General features: G+C 38.2%; 1 protein-coding gene across 1 annotated transcript in view; it reads right to left on the bottom strand.

Annotated features, from left to right (window-relative positions):
* The window catches only part of LOC126485065 (chitin synthase chs-2-like), a 271,806-nt gene that overhangs the window by 24,501 nt on the left and 223,133 nt on the right, over positions 1-24,172 (bottom strand). Inside the window, exons 19-20 of the mRNA XM_050108667.1 lie at positions 17,957-18,133; positions 4,377-4,544 (exon numbers count right to left, since the gene is read on the bottom strand). Coding sequence (XP_049964624.1) covers positions 4,377-4,544; positions 17,957-18,133 — 345 coding nt within the window. The remainder of the gene's footprint in view (positions 1-4,376; positions 4,545-17,956; positions 18,134-24,172) is intronic.

Here is a 24,172-nt window from a genome sequence, read left to right as displayed (position 1 = left end):
GGAAAGTCGCAAGGACAAAGACCACAAATCAACTGCCGATGCCAAACAAGTGCCACTCTGACACTGCTGCGCTAACTCTTTGACAGCTGTAAAATGTGAACATAATAGTCGACAATCTTGATTGCTAATTTTTACATTGTTGTTGTTGTGGTCTTCAGCCATGGTTGGTAGGACACATTCTGAGGCAACAATCAATAAACAATTTTTACATTAAAGTGCAAAAATGCAAGCATGGAGTCTCTCAAGTATGAGTTGTGGGACATTTTCCACTTCTGCTCCATGTAAATGACCATGGCAATATACAGTCACTAATGACGCACAGGATTATTTTGGGAGGAAAAGGAGGGGCGGGGGGGGGGGGGGAGCACTGGGATTCCACATTTTGCACAAAACATTTAGAATGTCAAAAAAGATTATCAGAGTGATAATACAAAGAATCCTATAAACCATTATTTAAAAATCTAAAAATGCTTCCTCTGTCTTGTTTATGTGCATATGATTTAGTAGTCTTTACAAAAGGAAGCATCCTTAGAAGAAAGTTCTTCAAACACAACTATGACATTCACTCACATGAAACTAGGTGGAAGTTTACCTTACACGTGAATGTAGAAAGTGAAGAAAGGTATATCTTACTGGATCTATATTATACAGCTATGTGGATTCTGCTTAGTATGCCCAGCCTAATACATCACATATATTCATAATGAACTTGAAATGGCTTACTTGACCTCTACTTCACTCTGTTTCCAAATTTTTGGAGCATCATATTAAGTGAATCTAATTTACCAAATACTGTCCAATATATCTTTTACAGTAATAGAGTTGAACTTGTAATCTCACTTATTAACTACCACTGCATAAGTATAAATTAATAATATTAATTGTAACATCGTTAATCATGACATCACAAGCACAGTACAATGGAATCTCAGTAGTTTGGTTGGAAGGGCAGAAGATTGGCTTCATAAAGTTATGTTTGATCAGCACTTGCTGATCTGTCTAAATTTAATTTTGCAGTTGGCTTGTTGGCACTTTGGGCACATTGTACACTGCTGCAGAGAGAGAGGGCAAGTTTTCAATTACTACTGTGCCTCCACAAGCCAAGCATCATGACGGTTCTATTCATGCCAGTCAACAGCAGATGATTATAATTGACCTCTGGGACCAAGCCCATCACTGTACCTTGGTCATTCCCATTGCAGCAGTAAAGAGGGATCAGTGATTGCCTTGCCACCAAATTCTGGAAAACTAAGCATGGCGACTATCTATGAGGTGAGGGTAGTGCAGATGAAAATTTTCCACAAAACAATTTCTAAAATGTCAGCAAATCATTACCAACCAACCTGTCCAGGGATAGTCAATTCCAGGTTTTTTTTTCTGTAATGTTGAATGCTTATCATTGCCTGCTAGAGAAGGCTATGTTGTGTGATACAAAAGAAATTTTCCTGGAGATCACAAATGGGAAGTATATCCAGCCAACAGGAATATTGGCATCTGTATCTGACTAAGGGAGGTCTTTTCTAATTTTATTTTCTGTTTCCCAGTACATTTATTGCCTCCTTCACTTACCTGTAATAAGGCACCAATTTTTAAATTTTCAAAATTAACTTAGTATGTGTATACATGATTTTCTGTAATCCCATGTGTCATAATGGGGGGTCACCTTGCATTCAGAGTTGCCTCAGATTTGGAGATATTTGGTAAACTGAAATGTAGCTCAAGACTGAGAAAAGCTGCTTGTATGGATTTGTGATTATGTACTGAAATACACTGACAGTAAGACGAGCACAAATTAGTGATTGTGTTTTAAACAGTACAAGAGCTAAATCACTTCAGCAGAAGTATATACTTATCCCTACTAACTGAGATTTTTCATTTTAAAATTATGGGAAAAAATTGTTGGTAAGTACTGATCATCAGTTGGTGCAATTCTTGGTACCAGTAGATATATTAAAGTACAAGCTGTTACCTATGGTCACACTTATCTATTGTGCTGTTATGAAGAATGATGGTGATTAAGTAAGCTACTGTATGCACAATAATATCAGCTGCCCTCATGTGTCTGCCCCTTTGGATCAGCATAGATCGTGATGTGCTTACTGCTCTCCCCCCTCCTGAGCTGTCCCAATGCACAACAACTGATATAATTTTGCACGTACATACAGCAGTGTATATCAACACTGTCTGAAATATATGTCATGAATACAGTTAGTAGTAAAGAAGTAACAAATTAAAACATTAGGCATTTTTACCACATGAATAGCGAAGATGTAGTCAGTGATAAACTATCTTCTCTCCTTTCATCATTTTGTGGGGATTATAAATGAGAAAAATCTCTCTAAAGGTCTGAAATAATGTGTAAAGTTTGTTGCAAGTCACTAAGTGCTTTCATTCTCAAATGCTGGATAGAGCACATCGTGGCTCTACATTACATAATGTATACATTATGCAACAAATAATGTAGAAGTACGGATTAAACACATTTAAGATTGTAAATGCATCGTATTTATTACTTTGAATCATATCACTTAGCACATATTAACCAAGAAAATAATTTTCACAAATATGGTAAAGTTCAAAACTCAGAGGGTAAATAGCTATTCCAAAGAGTAAATATTTTCCCTAATTTGCATAATATTCTTCAGACCAGTAGGTACCTTGTACTATACACTTTCTAAAGTAGCCTATATTCTTCCCAAGGGTTAAGCTGTCTCCTTACCTAATTTCATCGATATCGGTTCAGCTGGTTAGTAATAACAAATTTACATGTCATGTGTGATGTGACAGTTTTTCATGCGTCTTAGGTTTATGATGGCATACATCCTTATCTCTGTGTCACGCAATGATATAATTTTGCAAATACATTCAGTAGCATGCATGAATACAGTCTGAAAAATGTGTCATGAATGCAGTTAGCAGAAAAGCAGTGATAAATTAAAATAGCGTGCCTGATATAAAAATAATCCACGAAAATGTAGTAAGCGATAAATTTTTTTCCTTCCTGGGGGGTGGGGGCTCCGTGAGAAAAAGTTTTGTAAAGGTTTGAAATTATGTATGAAGTTTGCTGCAAATCACTAAGCACTTTTGTTCCCAAATACTGTATGAAGTCCCAAATACAGTAAGTGATATGTCTACCAAGTTCAGTCAAAACCGATCCAGTGGTTCTGGAGATATGGAACACATATGAGTACATATATTTTTATAATATATATACATATCTTTTCTTCTGTGATCCAATTTTGATGCAATATAGCCTATATAGGACTCCTAACTACGCTGAAGTTACCAGTGAAAACCCCACAAAAAGCCATCTAGTAATTTTGAAGATCAGCGTGTTCAGGCAGACAAACAATAAAGTTTTAGTAAAACTAAATCATAATATCTTTTCTTGTCATGATCCAATTTTGTTAAACTACAGCTTACACAGTCTCCCAAACTATCCTCAAGTTACCAATGAAAACACCTTGAAATTTGTGTAGTAGTTTTGGAGATTAACTGAACAGACATAACAGTTTTACAGATTTATTGTTGTTATAGAAGATATAGATAAGAAACTGTCCTAGCTTTTGGAACTACTTTTCTTCTTTGGGGAAGAAAAGGGGATGGGTTGATTAAGGTTTAAAATGTCAGGTCAATGACACCTCACGATGAAAAGAACCTAGTTTTAAATTCCCACACAAGTGCAATTGTTTACAGTGACAGAGTTTTAAAACTGACATCACCAAAGCATTGAATTTCAGTGTCTGTAATTAAATAAATCTTATGATAGTAGTATAACAGTGGCACAATTACCAAACAACATTAGGCTAGTCACAGAATATCATATTTTCAAACATTATGCTATAATATGGAGTTAATAATCAAGCCGAAGTGGGTCTTTTTAAAAGCTATTAGATTCTGTAAATAAAAACTACTATCTTGGATCTGTCCATATATGTTATTGGTATTAAACAATGGAAAATACAGGATGGACTGTAAAAATATTATGAAAAGGATAGTTTCTACTCACCATATAGTGGAATTCTGAGTCATAGATAGGCACAACAAAAAGACTGTCACAAAATAAGCTTTCGGCCAACAAGCCCTTTGTCAAAAATAGACCACACACACACACACACACACACACACACACACACACACACACACGTACCTGACCACAGTTAGTGGGAATTGAAGCAACACATGTTACTGGTATAATTTATGCTCTTTGGAGCAAGGTGAAAAAAGATTTTTATTGAATTTACTGTTATAATTTCTATACGTAGCACTGAAAAAGCCTATTTTATTGGAAATTACTACTGGTGACTGAAGAATAAAAACAATTTCTTACAACTGTTCTATAATCCAACGGAGTTATTTAAACGTAGTATACATACCTTTCCACAGGAAAATAAATTTACATTTGTTGATGCCAAAATATGAGACAGAGTTCCAAGTCGATGAAACATCATTGCAAAGAACTGAATTATTAGCACAACTCCAAAGAAAAGTGCAAAAACGAGACCAATTGGTTCTAGTTCCAGGTATTCCTTTGTGACTCTAGCCTTGAAAACAGACAACAAGTAAGTTAACTCAAGTGACTTAGAAGCAAATAAATCATTTCAATAGCATCTGAAATTATGATATTAGCACATGCATTTAACTTAGTAGTCATTTAGTTGCTACAACTATAAGGATAACTATTGGAGTAACAGCAAAATCAGTTAAATGTATACAATGTTATTTTTGTCATAAACTTTTTCTGAAGACTTGGAAATACTAACTTTTTTAAATATAAATGAATATGATTACATTTTACACTGCAAAAAAAATTAATAACTTGTTTGGCAATTGATACAGTACTATTACTGAAATTTCAGAGAAAGATGTAGCAGAAACATAACACAGTATGATCTTCTGCAACAGAAAGGACAACTGCAGCAGTCACAATGTGTTATAAAGACTTTTTTCTGATACTGTAAAGTAACTTCTAATGTGAATTTCTATAACAAAAACTCATCTGGAACAAAGCACAGTACAATTAACATATAAGAGTTTTTCAATTCCAACTGGAATTGACATTCACACAGATGAAAGGTTAACTGTTGTAGCTTTAGAACCTGGGGTGCAGAAAACCCACTTGGCATTGTAGAGTATGACAGACTCTTATGGGAAAAAAACAAAAAAAACATTTTGCATGTTGGGAAGAATTGAAGTGTATGCTCTCCTCTTCCCTCCCACAGAGTGTCTTTTTCCTTTTCTTTTTCTTTTTCTCTGTTCCCAAAAAACTGGACATATTAATGGAGTATTTACAACATCAACTAGAATGTCCCTTATTTTGTCTTTCAACATGACATTGTCCTCCAAATTTGTATCAGAACTTTCATGAACATCTCAATGCCAGGCTTCCATGACACTGGATTGGTCACTCTTAAAATGTTAATTTGTCAATGTTGCTCTGGCTTCCCTGATAGCATGACTTAACACCCAGTAATTTATTTTTGTGTGGATGTGCCTGAATAGTATTTACATTTCCAACTTGTCTTATTTGAAGAACTACATCTCCTATGAAGCAGAGAAAACATTTTTCTGGTCTTCAGTTCAACACTAGATTCAGCTCATCACAGTACTATATTGTACACATATCTCCAAAACTATTGCAACATACACCTACTTGAGCCAGTTTACTGCAGTCAAGCCTTGGCCTCCCTCTATGATTTTAACCCACACACTTCTCTCTCTTTCCAAGCACACTATTTCTTGATGTTTCAGCATGCATCATATCAACTGATCACATTTTCAATTCAAACTCTGCCTTAAATTTCTGTTTCCCTGATGTGATTCAAGACTCCATTCCACTCAGCTGATCTTCCATGTCTTTTGTCATCTCCAGCAAAATTACATTATCGGCAAACCTTCACATTTTCATTTCTTCCCCCTGAATTTTAATACACTGCTCAAATTTCTCCTTGGTTCCCTTCACTGCTTGCTCAAAGATAGATTTAATACCAAGTGGGGGGTGGGGGGATTACTCTAGAACTCTGTCTCACTTTCTTCACAAGCACAACCTCCTTTTCATGTCTTTCAACTCTTAAAACTGCAGTTAATTATCTGACTCCTCTGCCTAAAAGCTGTGCTATAGTGATCCCATAGCAGAAGTCACCTAATCCCCACTGAAATCCTTAGCCCTCTCCCAGAATCTTTTCCTTAATCTATGTCCTTCCTCAATCCAAAACCCCTGCACACCTGCCTTCCACACACATCTCAACAATCCTGGATGACTCATTGTAGCTGGTTACTGTGCTCCCCTCGTGTCGGCCAATACCTCCAACCAATTACCCATAGCCTAGCCTCTCGTAATAAAGATAGGAACCATTTCCTTCTCTGACCCGTTTACCACCTGGATACCTACCCGGCACTGCTGATGCCATCTCCCTGTATGTCAACATCCCTCATGCCCCTGGCCTTGCTGCTGTTAAGTACTACCTCTCCCAACATGCTTTCCACTAAAACTCACTACCTCCTTAAACATCTAACTAATTATATCCCCACACATAACTACTATTTCTTTGGCGGAAACAAATATGTGGCACAAATATATACGCCTCAAAGACACCTTCCTATGACAATCTGTTCATATGTCATCTAGATGAAACCTTCCTGGTCTCTCAAAAACCCCAAATCCCTTGTCTGGTTCAGGTTCATTGACAATATCTTCATGATCTAAACCAAGGGTCATGACATATTATCCTCATTCCTCCATAGCCTCAACTTCTCCTCTTCCATTTGCTTCACCTCCTCTTCCTCGGCCCAACATTCCACTTTTTGGGACATTGACTTCTGCCCCCCTGATGGCTCCTCCCATATCAAACCTACTAATCATCAACAGTACCTGCCTTCTGATGGCTGTCATCCCTTCCACATCCTGGCCTTATGTGGACAGCATATCTGCAATTATGAGACTACTCTTGCCCTAACCCTTCTAACACCACCAAGAACTACCTGCGTAGGAGCACCCCCTCCTGGCCAAATATCATCCCCAGCTGGAGGAACTGAACAAGTTCTTTCTCAGAGCTTTGCTACCTATCACCATACCTGTAAATGACAGACATTCTACCCATAATCCTTCTCCAAAGGGTCATATCCTTGTGTACCTGCCCGATTAACCCACCTAGCATACCTACTTTATTCCATCACAGGCTTATCCTGTGCTACAATCGCTGGCCACAGTTATGAACTACATAGATGGGAGTTATCCTTGCAACATTCTTATTTTCTGTAATCTTCCTAATTTCAATCTCAACTAATCTTCTGCACCCACACCCTCTTACCACAGTCTGCCCTTCATCTATTCTTTCACGCCTTCCCAATTCAGTCTCGCAAGCTGCACAAACTCAACAGTTCTGGTGTCCAAGTGTCGCATTCCAATTCTATGCATCAGCTAACTCTCCCTCCCATATTCCTACCTTGTATTATTGCTGCCTCTCTCCAAACCATTAGCCATCCTTTCCCAAAACCCCCATTCATTCCATGCTTCTTTTCATCCCTCATGCCCAACACTCAACACAGCCCCTCACCCTGGTCTGCTTGCCTTTGGGACTGTGCATTCAGTCCTCACAGTGTTGCTATACAGGAGTGTGTGTGTGTGTGTGTGTGTGTGTGTGTGTGTGTGTGAGGGGGGTGGGGGCTGGGGAGAGGGGTGTGCGCATATGCTCTAGCTCAAATTGGGGTGCATCCAAAAACTAGTGAAATTTTCATGCTTTTCTGCAGTCCTATCATGACTCGACACTCCTACTGTTTTGTGAGTTGTTACCTTCACTCCTAAATTATTTTAACTCCATAATGTCTTTTTCCTGGTTTGTTTACTTTATATTTAAATACAGTGTGGGGAATGCCACATCCAAGCATATTTTCAATAGGTAAAAACAACTATCCAACAGTGGGGTGTATAAAATTACTTGTGCTAACTGTGATAAGATTTACATGGGCCAGTCAGGCAGAATTCTGAGTCCACATCTACTGTACATATAGTGCTACCAGCTACCACCCACAGTACCATGTCTTCCACTTCGCAAATGTAGGCCAAAAACTTAATCTTTTGGAGGAGAAACAAATCAATAAACATCTGGCTCAAAATCCTGTTTTACAATTAAATCAACGAACTCATCTCGGTACTTCCCTTCTCCTAATCTTCTCTTAAGCCCCACATTTACTTCTCTTAAGCCCCACATTTCTTCAGTTCTTCCTACAGTATCTTTTCCATTTCATTCCCCACTATTTCCTGTATTTATTTTCATTCATTTCATTTCATTCATTTTTTTCATTCATTTTTCATTTTATTATCTTCCTGTATATCATTTACATGATGTAGGAATTGTCACAACAAAGTTATCATACTAGTACAAGTACTACAGACATAATAATGGAATATCACTTTCAAGACATTTTTTAAAAGTACAAGTTTAGACATACAAATTAAAATTTTTGGCAATAAATTTACACACAATCAAAGTACTCATCTACGTCATAGAAAGTTTTGCTTAAAAGGTAATTTTTAAGTTCAGTCTTAAATTTTACTTCATCTATTATTGCCTTCATGTACACTGGCAGAGCATTGTAGAGTTTTATTCCAAAATAACTTACATGCTTTTGGGTTTGTGTTGTCCTTACCCTTTCTACATACAAATTCTTACGAGTTCTAGTATTATAATTATGGCAGTCCTCATTTGTACGTAGATTTTTCATATGTGCTCTTGTACACAGAATGCTTTTAAAAATATACAGTGATGGTATTGTGAGTATTTGCAGTTCTTTGAAAAGGGGCCTACAATGAGTTCTTGGAGAGTTATGTGTTATGATTCGTATAGCTCTTTTCTGAAGTTTGAAGATATCTGTTAAGCTTGATTTAGTTTTACCCCAGAACACTATGCCATAAGACACGATGGACTGAAAGTAAGCAAAATACACTAGTCTAGTACAGTCTGTGCTGCATACTCTAAATAATATCCTCAATGCAAAACATGCCAAATTGAGCCTGTGGGATAAGTACTTGAGATGGTCTTTCCAGCTTAAGTTATGATCAATGTGCATGCCCAAAAACTTTGTGGATTGTACACTCTCTATCTTCTTATCCATTAGTTTTAACTGGAGGTCCATATCTTGAGTTGCTTTGCCATACTGTATATAATTTGTTGAACTTAGATTAAGTGTTAACTCATTAGCATTAAACCAATGTTGAATATATTTCAGGACTATATCAGTTGTGGCGGTTAATGATTTTTTATCATCACTTATAATTATGCTAGTGTCGTCTGCGAACAACATTATTTTGGTAGAAATATTAGGATTTTTTATGTCATTTATATAAAGCAAGAATAATGAAGGACCGAGAACACTGCCCTGTGGGACACCTATTTCCAATTTCTTTGCATCTGTTTCCCTTTTCACAATTTTCCAAATAGTTTTTGATTTATTGCCTGATTTTCTTATTAATTTATCATTACTTAGTAATTTTGCTTTTGTAATTACTTTTCTATACATTTTTTTGTAATTTGTTACATATTCTTTAAACTTGGGGTCAGTCCAACTTTTCAGTCTATAGCTAAGCATTTTCATGGTCCTGGAGGAATTTCTAATACCTGTTGTGATCCAGGAGTTAGCATGTGTATGCCCATATGTGTTTGTTTTGACAAGTTTCTTAGGAAAACACATTTCAAAATTCAACATAAACAGGGAAGAAAAAACATTATATGCAGTGTTTGTGCTAGTTTGTAACAGTACTTCTGCCCATGATTGGTTAGTCAGTGTATTTATTGGATTGTCTCTGTTCTCAATATATTCTGTTATATTTTATATGTACATACTCCCTTTGGTAAAAGAAATTCTTCATACAACTGATATATAACTTAGTTTATGCATTTCCTGTTATAAGTGACGGTTCTATCTTTCACTCAGTTTGTTCATCCCCTTCCATATGTAACACCTCTTTCTTTGATATTGTACTCTTGCATTAATTTTATTTTATTGTGATTGTCAATTTAATTTACAGTCTCTGAAGAAATAATAAACAGCCAATCAGTTGCAAAATGGAAGGTTTATTTAAACCCCTTGACCATGGTTTCAACATTATAAAAATGTCTCCATCAGATGAAAACAGTGACACCCCGACAGGTTAACAACAAAAATCTGTTAACTTATTAAAAAGAAGTAACAGATAAGATAGGTAAAATAAAAACAAACTAAAAGCATATTTTTAGCATTACCATTTCTATTCCAAAACTGAGATGATTACTGTGATAGTAAGGGTATTCAGACAGGTAACAGTTAACAACTCTGAAGTCATTCTCCAGATGAATAGCTAATCCGACAAACAAACAGACCAGACATTTTAAAATACTATCTTCCTTTACTTCTTTTTATTGTAGACACAATTGTGTCAAAGTAAGTTATGCATCAATCACTCTTCTCCAAACACAGATTTCTTTGTGTATTGAAAAGAGTGTAATATATATCTATTTCATAATGTTATAAAAATTACATCGTGGCACGCAGTGAACTAATAAAATAAAATTGCAGATGTTTTAACTTGTAAGGCAGGTTTGGACTATTTATTAGACTTATGCATGAAATGTAACTGAACTTTTCCAAAATACATTTTAGCTCAAATGCATGTTATACCATGTCATATCATGGAACGATATTTTGTGAACATGAAAACAAGAGGATATCAGCAAGTAAAGTATAAAATAACTATTTCATAAAACAACAGTGCAACAAACTGCAGATTGTGATGCATGTTAGGACAAACAGTTCCTATCGTCCAGGCTCTGAGGTCATACTTCGCTCATTCCAGTGACTGGCAGAGAGTGTTGAGAAGACCAGCCTTGCACATGGACTTTCAACAAAGCTCACAATTTTTAGCAGTGGGCCAAGAACTGACCATGGTCCCTGGTTCTGGCTTCATAGATTCTGTGACAAGTTAAAGAGCTACTTCCTGGACTTGGGCTGTAAGGTTGAGAGCTGTTGGGTCCCTCTAATGGGTCAGATGTGCACTACCAATTAGAGGCTGCTACTCGGGTAACTGACTGTGTGTGGGGTGCACACAAGAGTTTTTTTAGATTAAGTGACTCTCCATCCAATCCAGATAATGGCAGCTGTAGGAGACCTAGAACTATAAGTGTAAGATCCAAAAGAGTGCCCCTCACACGTGAGAGAATTAAAAGCTCAATACTGCGGAAACTCATTATCCAGACTTCTGTTATACAGATTCACAATTATCTGGATTGTCAGCTGCAAGCAAAGATCTTTGTAGTCTAGCCCACATTTGCACATATATATAGTGCTGGCACTACCCACCTGTGCCACATGCAATCTCTGCCCAGCACTTGAGTTAGTTCAGCTGCGTAAGCAATATTAAGAAGAATACTGATTCAGTTTTGAAGTGCACTTTCAAACTTGATAGTGAAGATGGGAGTAAATATGAAAAGTTATGAAGAAACCGAAAAATGAACTTTTGAAAGAAGCCTTGTACTGTTGCTTTTTACAAATACAATCACCTGACATTATGTATTAACCACAGACAGTTAAGCATATGAGAATGTACCTAAAAGACAACCAGCAACATAGGTTATTTTTCTAGAGTTAGTAATACAAAAATCAGTTTACTTCATATGTTCAGTTATCCAGATTTTTGATTATTCAAATGAGTTCAACAAAAATTAATCTGGATAATTGAGTCTACACTGTAGTTAGCTGCCCAAAGTGCCAGAGTTTGAAGCACTCTTGAAAACAGTGAAGCGCACATAATACTAGGTACAGAAAGCTGGTTGAAATTGAAATTGATAGCAATGAAATTTTTAGGGAGAATTTAAGTGTGTATTGAAAGAATAGTCTAATGGAAACGGGAAGTGATGTATTTGTTGCTGAAGACAAGAAACTCAAATCCACTGAGATAGAAACTTGACGCTGCATGTGACACTGCTTGGACAAGACTCAGTATCAGGGGTGGGCATGAAATGGTAACCGGATCCTTCTATCATCTGCCAGACTCATCTCTTGATGTAACAGGAAACTTTAAAGAAAACTTCAGTTTACTTGTACATAAGTTCCCCAGACATACTGTATTCATCGGCGGAGACTTTAATCATCCAACTATCAATTGGGAAAATTACAGTTTTGTTAGTAGTGGGCATAATGAGGCATCCTGTGAAACATTGCTAAATGCCTTCTCTGAAAACTATGAAGAACTACACCTGCCCTCTTTGAGGATGTTCATGTCAAAACTGGTATCATTGTAGCAACAATGATTACCAAAGCACAAAAGACAACTAAAAAAAGTAGAAAAAGATATATGTTCAGTAAAAAGCAGTAGTGTCATATCTGATTGAGAAACCTGAAACTTTCAGCACAGGGCAGGAACATGTAGAGAAACTATGGCTCCAGTTTTAAAGAATAATTGACCATGCACTGGATAAATATGTACCCAGCAGAACTGTTCATAATTGGAGGGATCCTCCGTGTATACAGGCTATTGCATAACAGATGTAAAACAAAGCATAGTACTACAGACAGAGGGATACTGAATGAAATGCATTTAGCTGTTGAGAGAGCAATGTGTGAGGTCTTCAACGACTACCATAGCTGAATATTGTCCAATGATCTTTCACAAAACCCACAGAAATTCTGGTCATATGTAAAGTCTATTAGTAGCACCAAAGTCAGCATCCAGATGAGACAGGATTTGAACTGAGCGTAACAAAGCAATTGCTAAAATGCTTAATTCTGTTTTCAACTGTTCATTTACAAAGGAAACCCCACGAAAACTACCTCAATTTAATCATTGTACCACTTAAAAGACAAGTGAAATAAGTGTCAGTGGTGTTGAGAAACAGCTGAAATAGTTAAAATTGAACAAACCTCTAGAGCCTAATGGAAGCCCTATCAGATTCTATAAGGAATTTGAGGTTGAATTATACCATCTCCTAACTATAATCTATTGCAGATCCCTTGAAAAACAATTATGCTCAGCAGTTGGAAGAAAGCATGGGTCAGACCCAGTTACAAGAAGAGTGGTAGAAATGATCCACAAAACCACCACCCAATGTCCTTGATATCAATTTCTTGTAGAATCTTAGAACATGTTTTGAGCTCAAACATAATGAGGTACCTCAAACAGAATGACCTCCATGCCAACCAGCATGGATTCCAAACACATAGTCATGTTGAAATCAACTCACACTTAAGTCACTTGACATACTGAAAGCTTTGAATCAAGGAGGGCAGGTAGACACAGTATTTCTTGATTTCTGGAAACCATTCGACTGAGTACCCCATCTAGGCTTATTGTCTAAAGTATGATCATATGGTGTATTAAGCAAAACTTGTCACTGATTGAGGATTTTTTCATGCAGTATATTACATCAGAGGGAGAGTCATTATCAGATGTAGAAGTAACTTCAGGTGTGCCTCAGGAGTGTGCGTTGGGACCCTTGCTGTTCATGTTGTATATTAATGACCTTGTGGACAATATTAATAGTGACCTCAGACTTTTTACAGATGATGAAGTTATCTGTAATTAAGTACTGCTTCATGAAGTTATCTATAATGAAATACTGTCTAAAAACAGCAGCATAAATATTCAGTCAGTTCTTCATAAGATATGAAAGTAGTGCAAAGACTGGCAACTTGTTTTACATATTCATAAATGTAAAATTAGGCTGCTCGCAAAATTAAAAACATAGTATCCTATGACTATGACATCAATAGGTCACAGCTGGAATTATGAGGTGCATTCAAGTTCTAAGGCCTCCGATTTTTTTTCTAATTAACTACTCACCCGAAATCGATGAAACTGGCGATACTTCTCGATGTAATCACCGTGCAGACGTACACATTTTTCACAACGCTGATGTCATGATTCCATGGCAGCGGCGAAGGCTTCTTTAGGAGTCTGTTTTGACCACTGGAAAATCGCTGAGGCAACAGCAGCACGGCTGGTGAATGTGCGGCCATGGAGAGTGTCTTTCATTGTTGGAAAAAGCCAAAAGTCACTAGGAGCCAGGTCAGGTGAGTAGGGAGCATGAGGAATCACTTCAAAGTTGTTATCACGAAGAAACTGTTGAGTAACGTTAGCTCGATGTGCGGGTGCGTTGTCTTGGTGAAACAGCACACGCGCAGCCCTTCCCGGACGTTTTTGTTGCAGTGCAGGAAGGAATTTGTTCTTCAAAACATTTTTGTAAGATGCACCTGTTACCGTAGTGCCCTATGGAATGCAATGGGTAAGGATTACACCCTCGCTGTCCCAGAACATGGACACCATCAGTTTTTCAGCACTGGCGGTTACCCGAAATTTTTTTGGTGGCGGTGAATCTGTGTGCTTCCATTGAGCTGACTGGCACTTTGTTTCTGGATTGAAAAACAGCATCCACGTCTCATCCACTGTCACAACCGACGAAAAGAAAGTCCCATTGATGCTGTCATTGCGCGTCAACATTGATTGGCAACATGCCACATGGGCAGCCATGTGGTCGTCCGTCAGCATTCGTGGCACCTACCTGGATGACACTTTTCGCTTTTTCAGGTCGGCATGCAGGACTGCGCACACAGAACCCACAGAAATGCCAACTCTGGAGGCGATCTGTTCAACAGTCATTCGGCGATCTCCCAAAACAATTCTCTCCACTTTCTCGATCATGTCGTCAGAGCAGCTTGTGCGAGCCCGAGGTTGTTTCGGTTTGTTGTCACACGATGTTCTGCCTTCATTAAGCTGTCGCACCCACGAACGCACTTTCGACACATCCATAACTCCATCACCACATGTCTCCTTCAACTGTCGATGAATTTCAATTGGTTTCACACCACGCAAATTCAGAAAACGAATGATTGCACGCTGTTCAAGTAAGGAAAACGTCGCCATTTTAAGTATTTAAAACAGTTCTCATTCTCCCCGCTGGCGGTAAAATTCCATCAGCCATACAATGCTGTCATCTCTGGGACATATTGACAATGAATGCAGCCTCGTTTTAAAACAATGCGCATGTTTCTACCTCTTTTCAGTCCGGAAAAAAAAAAAATCGGAGGCCTTAGAACTTGAATGCACCTCGTACCAGAGTGAACCATTCTAGAATACTGCTCAAGTGTGTGGGAGACATACCAAACAGGATTTGCAGGGGATATTGAATGTATACAGAGAAGGGCAGCATGAACAGTCACAGTTTTGTTTCATCTGGGGGAAAGTGTCACAGATGTTCTGAGGAAATTGAACTGGCAGACTCTTGAAGAGAGATGTAAACTATCCTAAGAAAGCCTGTTTGTAACGTTTCAAGACCTGGATTTAAATGATGAATCTGGGAATATGCTACAACCCCCTATGAATCATTCACATGGGGATCATGAGAATAAGATTAGATTAATTACAGCATACACAGAGGCACTTAAACAATCATTCTTCCCACAATTCATACGTGAATGGAACAGGAAGGAACCCTAATAACTGCTGCAGAGTGGCATACCCTTTGCCATGCACTTCATAATTATTTTTAGAGTGTAGATGTAGACAGAGTTTGACATTTTGAATACTATAGCATTATTATTTACACAGAAAAAATTAAGACTTACCACTATGGCTTCAAAAAAAGTTTCAGATAGCAGCCTACATCCAAGAACAAAATGTTATTCAAAACATAAGACAACATCAATAAGTAACTAAATAAGACAGTCAGATTTGAGCTGATCACACTGTTTACATTCTGTTCATATTACTGACTGGCAGCCCATTTTCTTCCTATAACATAGCAGTTAGTTTGCTATTGTCTAATGATTAAATGATACATGAACCTACAGAAGAGGTATCATGGTACAGATTCAATAGAATTGGACCAAAGTAATTGTAACTGATGTTTGCAGTGAATGCTGATATATTAAATGGGTATCAAAGATGATGAGTATATGTTTTTACCTATATATGTAGTCTGCTTGGATACCTAAGAAGAAACAGTGAACTAATGATGTACATTAGACGTAGGACATTAATTTCCTCACAGGCTACAACATCATGTTAGACTTATGGACGGATGTAATTGTTAGCCATGAAAGCAATTTTACATTATGTATTTGTCCATAAATTACTTCAGTTTCCAGAGTATTTTCATAATCGGAAACTTGAGTGTCAAAATATTTATTTTGTCTCATACGTGACAGTTCTGAGTGCTACAGGGAGTTGTCACTGCTCACCCCAGAAAAATTCAGCAGGGGATGCACAAGGCTCAATGAGTAATAAAATCTTAGACAGCAGTCTGAATAGAAGGCACTCAGCAAAGGGGACTGTATTAAAAGACTGCAATAAGAGACTCAATATAGCATCCAACTACCAAATGGTCTATATGTTGTGATGAAGCAAGCTGGGGTCTTTTTACTTCCTTGTTTTGCCATCTGCCTCCTTAAATTCATTTTATTTTCATTTTTGCCTTATTACGATTAACATGCATGAGTACAATCTGCATTTTTCCTAAAAGAGAAAGGTTGGCCCTCAGTCTTAAGGAATATAGAACCAGGTCTAATTCTGTGTTTAGTTTTATATGTGTAATTAATTTCCTAATTGATTTTGACCTTTCCTAGTTAATACCTTTGTTATAGCGTGAAATCAGTACCAATATTGTTTTGTGGCTTAGAATCTATTGTTGACATATAAACAAATATAAATACTGTAATAATTATAAGCATTTAGAAGAAGAACTACTAGGATTCTTAAAGTATTTATTTGGCTCTATTCGAAAACATGTTAGTAAAGCCAGCTCATATTTAATTCCAAAATAATTACCAGATTTGTTAAAAGCATTGTTTGTGTAACTATATCTTTTAATTTCATTATTTAAACAAATAAACTGGCATAACTGTGGTGGTAAAAGAAACTGTTAAAAAGAATTATTTTTTTGATGTATTCAGTTAATTGAATGAGTAATGTTTTAACTGTAGTTTCTGTAAATTAAACATCAAACAATGTATAATTTCAGTATCTGATATTGTGAGAATATATAAAGGACGAATTTTTGGTCTCCACACAGTCAGTCTAGGGTCGATTTTCAGAGGGAAATTATGTACTGTTTCAAGTAACAACATTTCATCAACTTAACAGCGGAATTAGGTCAGCTACATCATTCACAATAGATTAGATTAGATCAGATTAGATTAATAATTGTTCCATAGATCATGAATACGACACTTCGTAATGATGTGGAACGTGTCAGGTTAATAAAAGATGTCTGTACAAGATATTACATTACACAAAATATTGCATGACACTAATGTTTAAGTTGTTTTTTTCCCCCCTCCCTTAATTTATATCTAAAAATTCAGCCAATGAGTAGAAGGAGTTGTCATCTAGAAATTCTTTTAATTTATTTTTAAATGTTGGTTGGCTATCTGTCAGGCTTTTGATGCTGTTTGGTAGGTGACCAAAGACTTTTGTGGCAGCATAATTTACCCCTTTCTGTGCCAAAGTCAGATTTAACCCTGCATAGTGAAGATCTCCTTTCTCCTGGTGTTATAGCTATGCACACTGCTATTACTTTTGAACTGGGTTGGATTATTAACAACAAATTTCATAAGTGAATATATATACAGTGAGGTTACTGTGAGGATCCCTAGATCCTTAAATAGATGTCTGCAGGATGACCGTGGGTGGGCTCCAGCAATTATTCTGATTACACGTTTTTGAGCAATGAATACTTTTCTACTCAGTGCTGAGCTTCCACCCCCCCCCTCCCCCCCATGTTTCAGCCAGTATAACAATGCAGTACGTCAACACCAAGAACTATCAATGAAGATATAAAGCAGGCAAACGCCACAAGGTGAATGAGCCTATTAATTTGAAATTACAGATACTCTTTGGAATAACCCTTTAAGATTTCCTATCATAACTGCATAATGATATTAACAAAGAATAAAAGAGATAATGAGACAACCTGTGTTAGTTTCATACCTCATTATTATCCTCAACAAATGTGATGTTTGCTTTTGCACCAAGAGGCCACTGAATATATATGGTTTCTTTGTTTTGTTGCAGCAAAAACACCACAAGTACAAAGAGTGCATTTATCATGAAAAATGCAAAAACAGATGTATCTCGTAGAGCTTTCAGGTCCTTGGTGATACGTGCCTGTGGAAACAGAACAAACATTAAACCAATATTGCTACTAATACTGAGTTATAAATAATCATTTTTGTAATATTATTTAGACATACAATTCAAATGTATGTTTAGGAATTATGTACCTGCAGAAGATCTTGACAGATAAAGTGAGGCATGGATATTAATCTTACCACTACAGTAAAAAAGGGATTTCTTAATGGAGTATGTGTCCAAAGCTTCTACATATTTTTTAAAAGATGCCATGTTTGCTTTTAGCTGTAAGTGTTTTGATTTCACTATTGCAGTTTTGATGTTTGTACTGGTTTGAAGCATAAGATTTGATGTAGTATTATGTGATAAAAATAGTGGACATTTGGCTTCGATTAATAGAAGATTAATAGAATGAACAGTAGGGTGAAAGGCTGCACCACTATCTTACAAACTTTTTAACTTGAGCTCACCAATACCACATAAATTATTACTTGGTATCATAATATAATGTCCTATTGTCCCATTTTTTGTCAGTGTTTTGCATATGTTCCTTTCCAATTCCGGCATACCTTGTGCCCCTTTTGTCTTTTTCTTGTTGCTTGTGTTCCTTTGTTCACTGATTCTGCACATTTTCTTGCTTATTGTATGTTTTGTGTATTACTCATCTTTCCCAGTACATTACTCCTATTTTCTCAGAATTTTGAATGTCTTGCAGAATTTTACATTGTCAAATCCTTTTTCTAGGTAGACAAATCCAATGAAACTGTTTTGATTTTTCTTAAGCTTTGCTTCCATTATCAGACACAACATCAAAATGCCCCTCTGTTATTTCTACCTTTCCAAAGGTCAAATCTATCATCATCTAATAGATCCTCCAGTTTCTTTTCCATTATTCTGTATATTATTCTGCCCAAGGAACTTTGATGCATGAGCTGTTAGCCGATAGTGTGACAGTTCTCACACTTATCTGTCCTTCCAGTCTTCAGGATTGTGAGGGTGATGTTTTTCATACTGTCTGATAGTATGTCTCCAATCTCTACAATCCAAATTGAATAGTCACTGGATTGCCACTTTCTACAATAATTTTTGGAACTCTGAAATAATGTTATCTATCCTTTCGGCCTTGTTTGATTGCAAGTCTTTAATACACAATCTTCTGTGCCTTCCATACTGAGTCCTATTCATTCTTCTATTTCTTGAAAAATTAGAATGGTATAAAATACAACCATCTGGAACTTTATATTGAGAAGTCAAAAATTTATAAGAGCTTAAAAAAATGAACAAAATGTGCTGATGACAGCTAAATGTGAACTAGAAAATTAGAAGGAAAGTCACAATTAAAATGTTGCTGATAATACGGTATAATATTGAAAATAACAGAAATTACTGGTTGGAGCAATATGTAAAATAAGGGAAAGGTGACCATTCACCTATAGTGGGTTGATGCACAGAGTACAGAAACAAATAACAGAAAACAGCATTCACACTAGCTTTTGAGCACCTGCTCTTTTTCAAGCAATAGCACACACATTCACACACACACACACACACACACACACACACACACACACACACGACGACACAGACACCCAAACACAGGGTTCTGTGGCCATGGCAAGCATAGAGAGAAGGGACAAATGAAGAGAAAAAGGGAAGGGGGATAAAGAGAGAAAGGTGAAGATGAAGAGGGAGTAAAAGAGGAGAGAGAGAAGGGACAAAGGTTGAAATGGATGCAGAGCGAGAGTGCCCACATGGGGAGGGGGAGAAGGGATTGGAGAAGTAGTGGTGTGGACAGAAGAGGGCAGGGAAAAGGCAAAGTGAGTCAGTGGGAACAATTTTGTGGAGATTTAGGCCTTGGGAACTGCAACAGTGCAGGATGTGTTGGAGAGATAGTTCCCACCTGCGTAGTTCAGAGAAACTTGTGTTGGAAGGTAGTATCCAAATGGCCAGCCATGCCTTTTATTGAGTAGGTAATGCCTGTGGCAACTGCAGGGGAGATGGTGGGTGGGAGTATGGTACAAGTCTTGAAACTGGGTCTACCACAAAGGAATGACCTGTGTGGTGAAGGATTGGGAGTAGGAGTGGAGTAGGGATGGTCAAGGATATACTGTAGGTTGGATGGGCTGTGGACACTACTTTGGGGAACATGAGTAGGATTTTTGGAAACATTTCTCATCTCTGGGCACAATGAGAGGTGGGTTTGAAATGGATGCCTTTCAAGGCCGGGGTGATATGGATGATCAGTTCTGTGGCTGGTTAACAGGTCTACTGGTGTTATAGAGGAGCAAATAACAAATGAGATTCATTTATGGATACGCTGGATAGGACACTGTATGTCAATAAATGTTTTCTTAAGGCTATCGGTATATGTTAACAATTCCAGTTTTCCACTGCAGATGCGGTATCCATGGATGGCAAGGCTGTGATGAAGAGACATTGAATGGGTGACAGCTGTCAAAATGGAAGTACTGTTGGCAGTTGGTGTGGCTGATATGAGCATATGTACGAGTACTTATGGAGCCATTTGAGGACTGAGAATTGTGGAAAAACTTTTTGGGATGTGGAACTCAGAATAAGTCACCTTCCACAACACACACTGCTCCTGAACACCACCTGTAACAATGTTGTCAACCTTTCTGCCAACGCTCTGACCCATGAAGAAGTCTCAGTACTTCCTGAAGGACTCACATTTATCCCAAAACCTAGGTTCAACCATGGTGGACTTGTAAAGAACCTCCTCCCCTTTACTTTTTCTCTCCAGTGGAAACATTTCTTTACCCCACACCCCACTGACAACATCCAACCAAAACCCTGCACAGAACTTTCTTTAAAACAAGTGCCCTGCAGGTCTCTACTGGTTGTCCCATTATGGCTGTGAATAATGCTCCCACAGAATGAACCTCTGCCTTTGTTGATCAACAACTCTGTAACCTCCCATCATACATTCATGACACCACTGACTTCCTTCACCATCTCTCCACAGTTCCTGTCCCATTAACACTAAACTCCATGTCAGTCACTGTGGATGCTACATCCTTACGCAACAACAACTCTCATGCTATAGACACAGCATGGTTCAGTATTTCTGCAGGGGGACTTCCAATGACTTGTTTAGTCTATGCCACATCAAGCTGCTGCACTACACTATGCAAAAGGAGGTCAGACATGATATTAGGAGGTACCCTGTGACTTTTCACCTCAGTGTATAGTGTGGCCACTTTCACACATGGCCCTGCCTTTTATTGGGTAGGAAATGCCTTTGACTGGACTGCAGTAGGAGACGATGGGTGGGTGTATGAGACATATGTGACAGATCTTGCCCCTGTGCTGACCATAAGGGAATTATCCACTGGGTGCAGGATTAGGAGTAGGGTTGGAATAGGGACGGTCGAGGATATTCTTTAGATTGGGAGTTTGGGAGTGAGGGGGGGGGGGGGGCAGCACACTACTTCAGGGAACATGGGAAGGATTTTGGGCAGGGTATTCCTCATCTCAGGGCATGGCAAGAGGTAGTCAAAGCCCTTGTGGAAGCCGTAGTTGAGTTTTTTGTGGTCAGGAAGACACTGGGTGATCAGAGGAGTGCTGCTGGTTGGTTAACAGATCTACTGGTGTTAGAGAAGCAGATGGCACATGACTTGTTTATGGATGAGCCATCCTAACACCAAACTTATCATCTGTTTACTAATCTTCTAGCCTACCACATCCTGATCCACATTACTTCACTTTTGAAGGCCAAATCCATAAACAAATGATGTACTGCCATGGGTACTCACATGCCTCCATCCTATGCTAGCTTATTTATGGGCCATTTTGAGGAATCCTTCCTATTCCACTCAACACTTAAAATCTCTTGTCTGGTACAGATTCATTGATGACATTTTCATGGTCAATACTCATGGCAAGAACAATCTCTGCTCTTTCCTCCATAGCCTCTGCACCTACTCCCAAATTCATTTCATCTGGTCCTTCTCAACTACTTCCTCGATGTTGATCTCCAGCTCTCAGATGGTTCCATAAGTATGTCTGTCCGTATCTTGTGCACAAACCATCAACAGTACCTCCACATTGACGACTGTTACACATTTCCCCTCAAAAGTGTCTTCCTCACCATGTGTAAATACCACTTCTGCAGCGGAAAGGAGGAGTTGTCAAAATATACTGATAACCTTACCAGAACCTTTATTGAGAGACATTATCCTATTCAGCTCATCTGGAAACAAGGCTCACATGTCATCTACTCCTCTGACAGAAGTAAATCTGTTAACTAATAATTGCACAGCATTCCTCTGATCATCTAGTACTACCCCGGCCTTGATAAACTTGAACACATCATCTACCAGGGCTTTGACTACCTCTTGTTGTGTCCCGAGATGAGGAACATCCTATCCAAAATCTAATCCGTGTTCCCCAAAGTAGTGTTCCACTGCCCACCCAGCCTAAAGAATATCCTTGACCAACCCTATTCAGACCTACTCCTAATTGTGCACCCCTTGGGTCATTCCCTTGTGGTCAGCTCAGGTGCAAGATCTGTCATATACACCCACTCATAACCTCCTACTGCAGTCCAGTCACAGGCATTTCCTATCAAATAAAAGGCGGGACCACATGTGTAAGCAACTATGTTATACAATGAGGTGACAAAAGTCCCAGAATACCTCTTAACATTGTGCGTGACCTCCTTTTGCCTGGTGTAGTGCACCAATTTGATGTGGCATGGACTCAGCAATTTGTTGGAAGTCCCCTGCAGAAATATTCAACCATGCTGCCTCTCTGGCTGTCCATAATTGTGAAAGTGTTGGCAGTGCAGGATTTTGTACATGAACTGACCTCTCAATTATGTACCATAGATGTTTGATGGGATTCATGTTGGGCAACCTGGGTGGCCAAGTCATTTACTCAAATTGGAATGTTCTTCAAACCAATCATGGTCTGGTTACATGACACACTGTCATTCATAAAAATTTATCAATGTTTGGGAACATGAAGTCCATGAATGGCTGCAAATGGTCTCCAAGTACACAAACATATCCCTTTCCAATCAGTGATCAGTTAAACTGGGCCAGAGGACCCAGTCCATTCCATGTAAACATAGCCCATGCCATGATGGAGCCCCTACCAGCTTTCATGGTGCCTTGTTGACAATCTGGGTCCATGGCTTTGTGGGGTCTGCACCACAATCTAACCCTACTATCAGTTCTTACCAACTGAAATTGGGACTCATTTGACCAGGCCACCATTTTCCACTCGTCTAGGGGTCCAACCGATATGGTCATAATCCGAGGAGAGGCGATGCAGATGATGTTGTGCTTTTATAAAAGGCACTTGGTTTGGTCATCTGGTACCACAGTCCATTAATTCCATATTTTGACACACTGTCCTAACAGATACATTTGTCATGCATCTTACACTGATTTCTGTGGTTATTTTAAACAGTGTTGCTTGTCTGTTAGCACTGACAACTCTACACAAACACTGCTGCTTCTGATCATTAAGTGAAGGCTGTTGGCCACTATGTTGTCTGTGGTGAGAGGTAATGCCTGAAATTTGGTATTCTTGGCATACTCTTCACACTGTGGATCTCGGAATATTGAATTCCCTACTGATTTCTGAAATGGAATGTCGTATGCATCTCAACTACCGCTCATTCTGCATTCAAGTCCATTAATTCCTATTCTACAGCCATAATCACATTGCAAACCTTTTCATATGACTTGCCTGAGTTGAATGACAGCTCTGCCAATGCACTGTCCTTTTACATCTTGTGTATGCAATACTACCACCATCTGCATATGTGCATACCGCTATCCCATGACATTTGTCACCTCATTGTATATAAGCTACACTGCAAATACTGTGGGCATGACAAGTAACCATCCATCTACTTGCATGAAGAGCCACTGCCAAACTGTGGAAAATGGCAAACTTGACCATCCAGTAAGTGACCATTCTACATACCATAACAAAAATTACTTCAGCAGCTGCTTCATTAAACAGGCCATTTGGATACTCCCCTCCAGCACAAGTTTCTCTGGGCCACACAGGTGGAAATTGTCTCTCCAACACATCCTGCACTAT

This window comes from Schistocerca serialis, chromosome 6 (genome assembly GCF_023864345.2).
Source record: "Schistocerca serialis cubense isolate TAMUIC-IGC-003099 chromosome 6, iqSchSeri2.2, whole genome shotgun sequence".
NCBI classification, from domain to species: domain Eukaryota; kingdom Metazoa; phylum Arthropoda; class Insecta; order Orthoptera; family Acrididae; genus Schistocerca; species Schistocerca serialis.
This window is presented reverse-complemented; position numbering and strand designations above follow the sequence as displayed.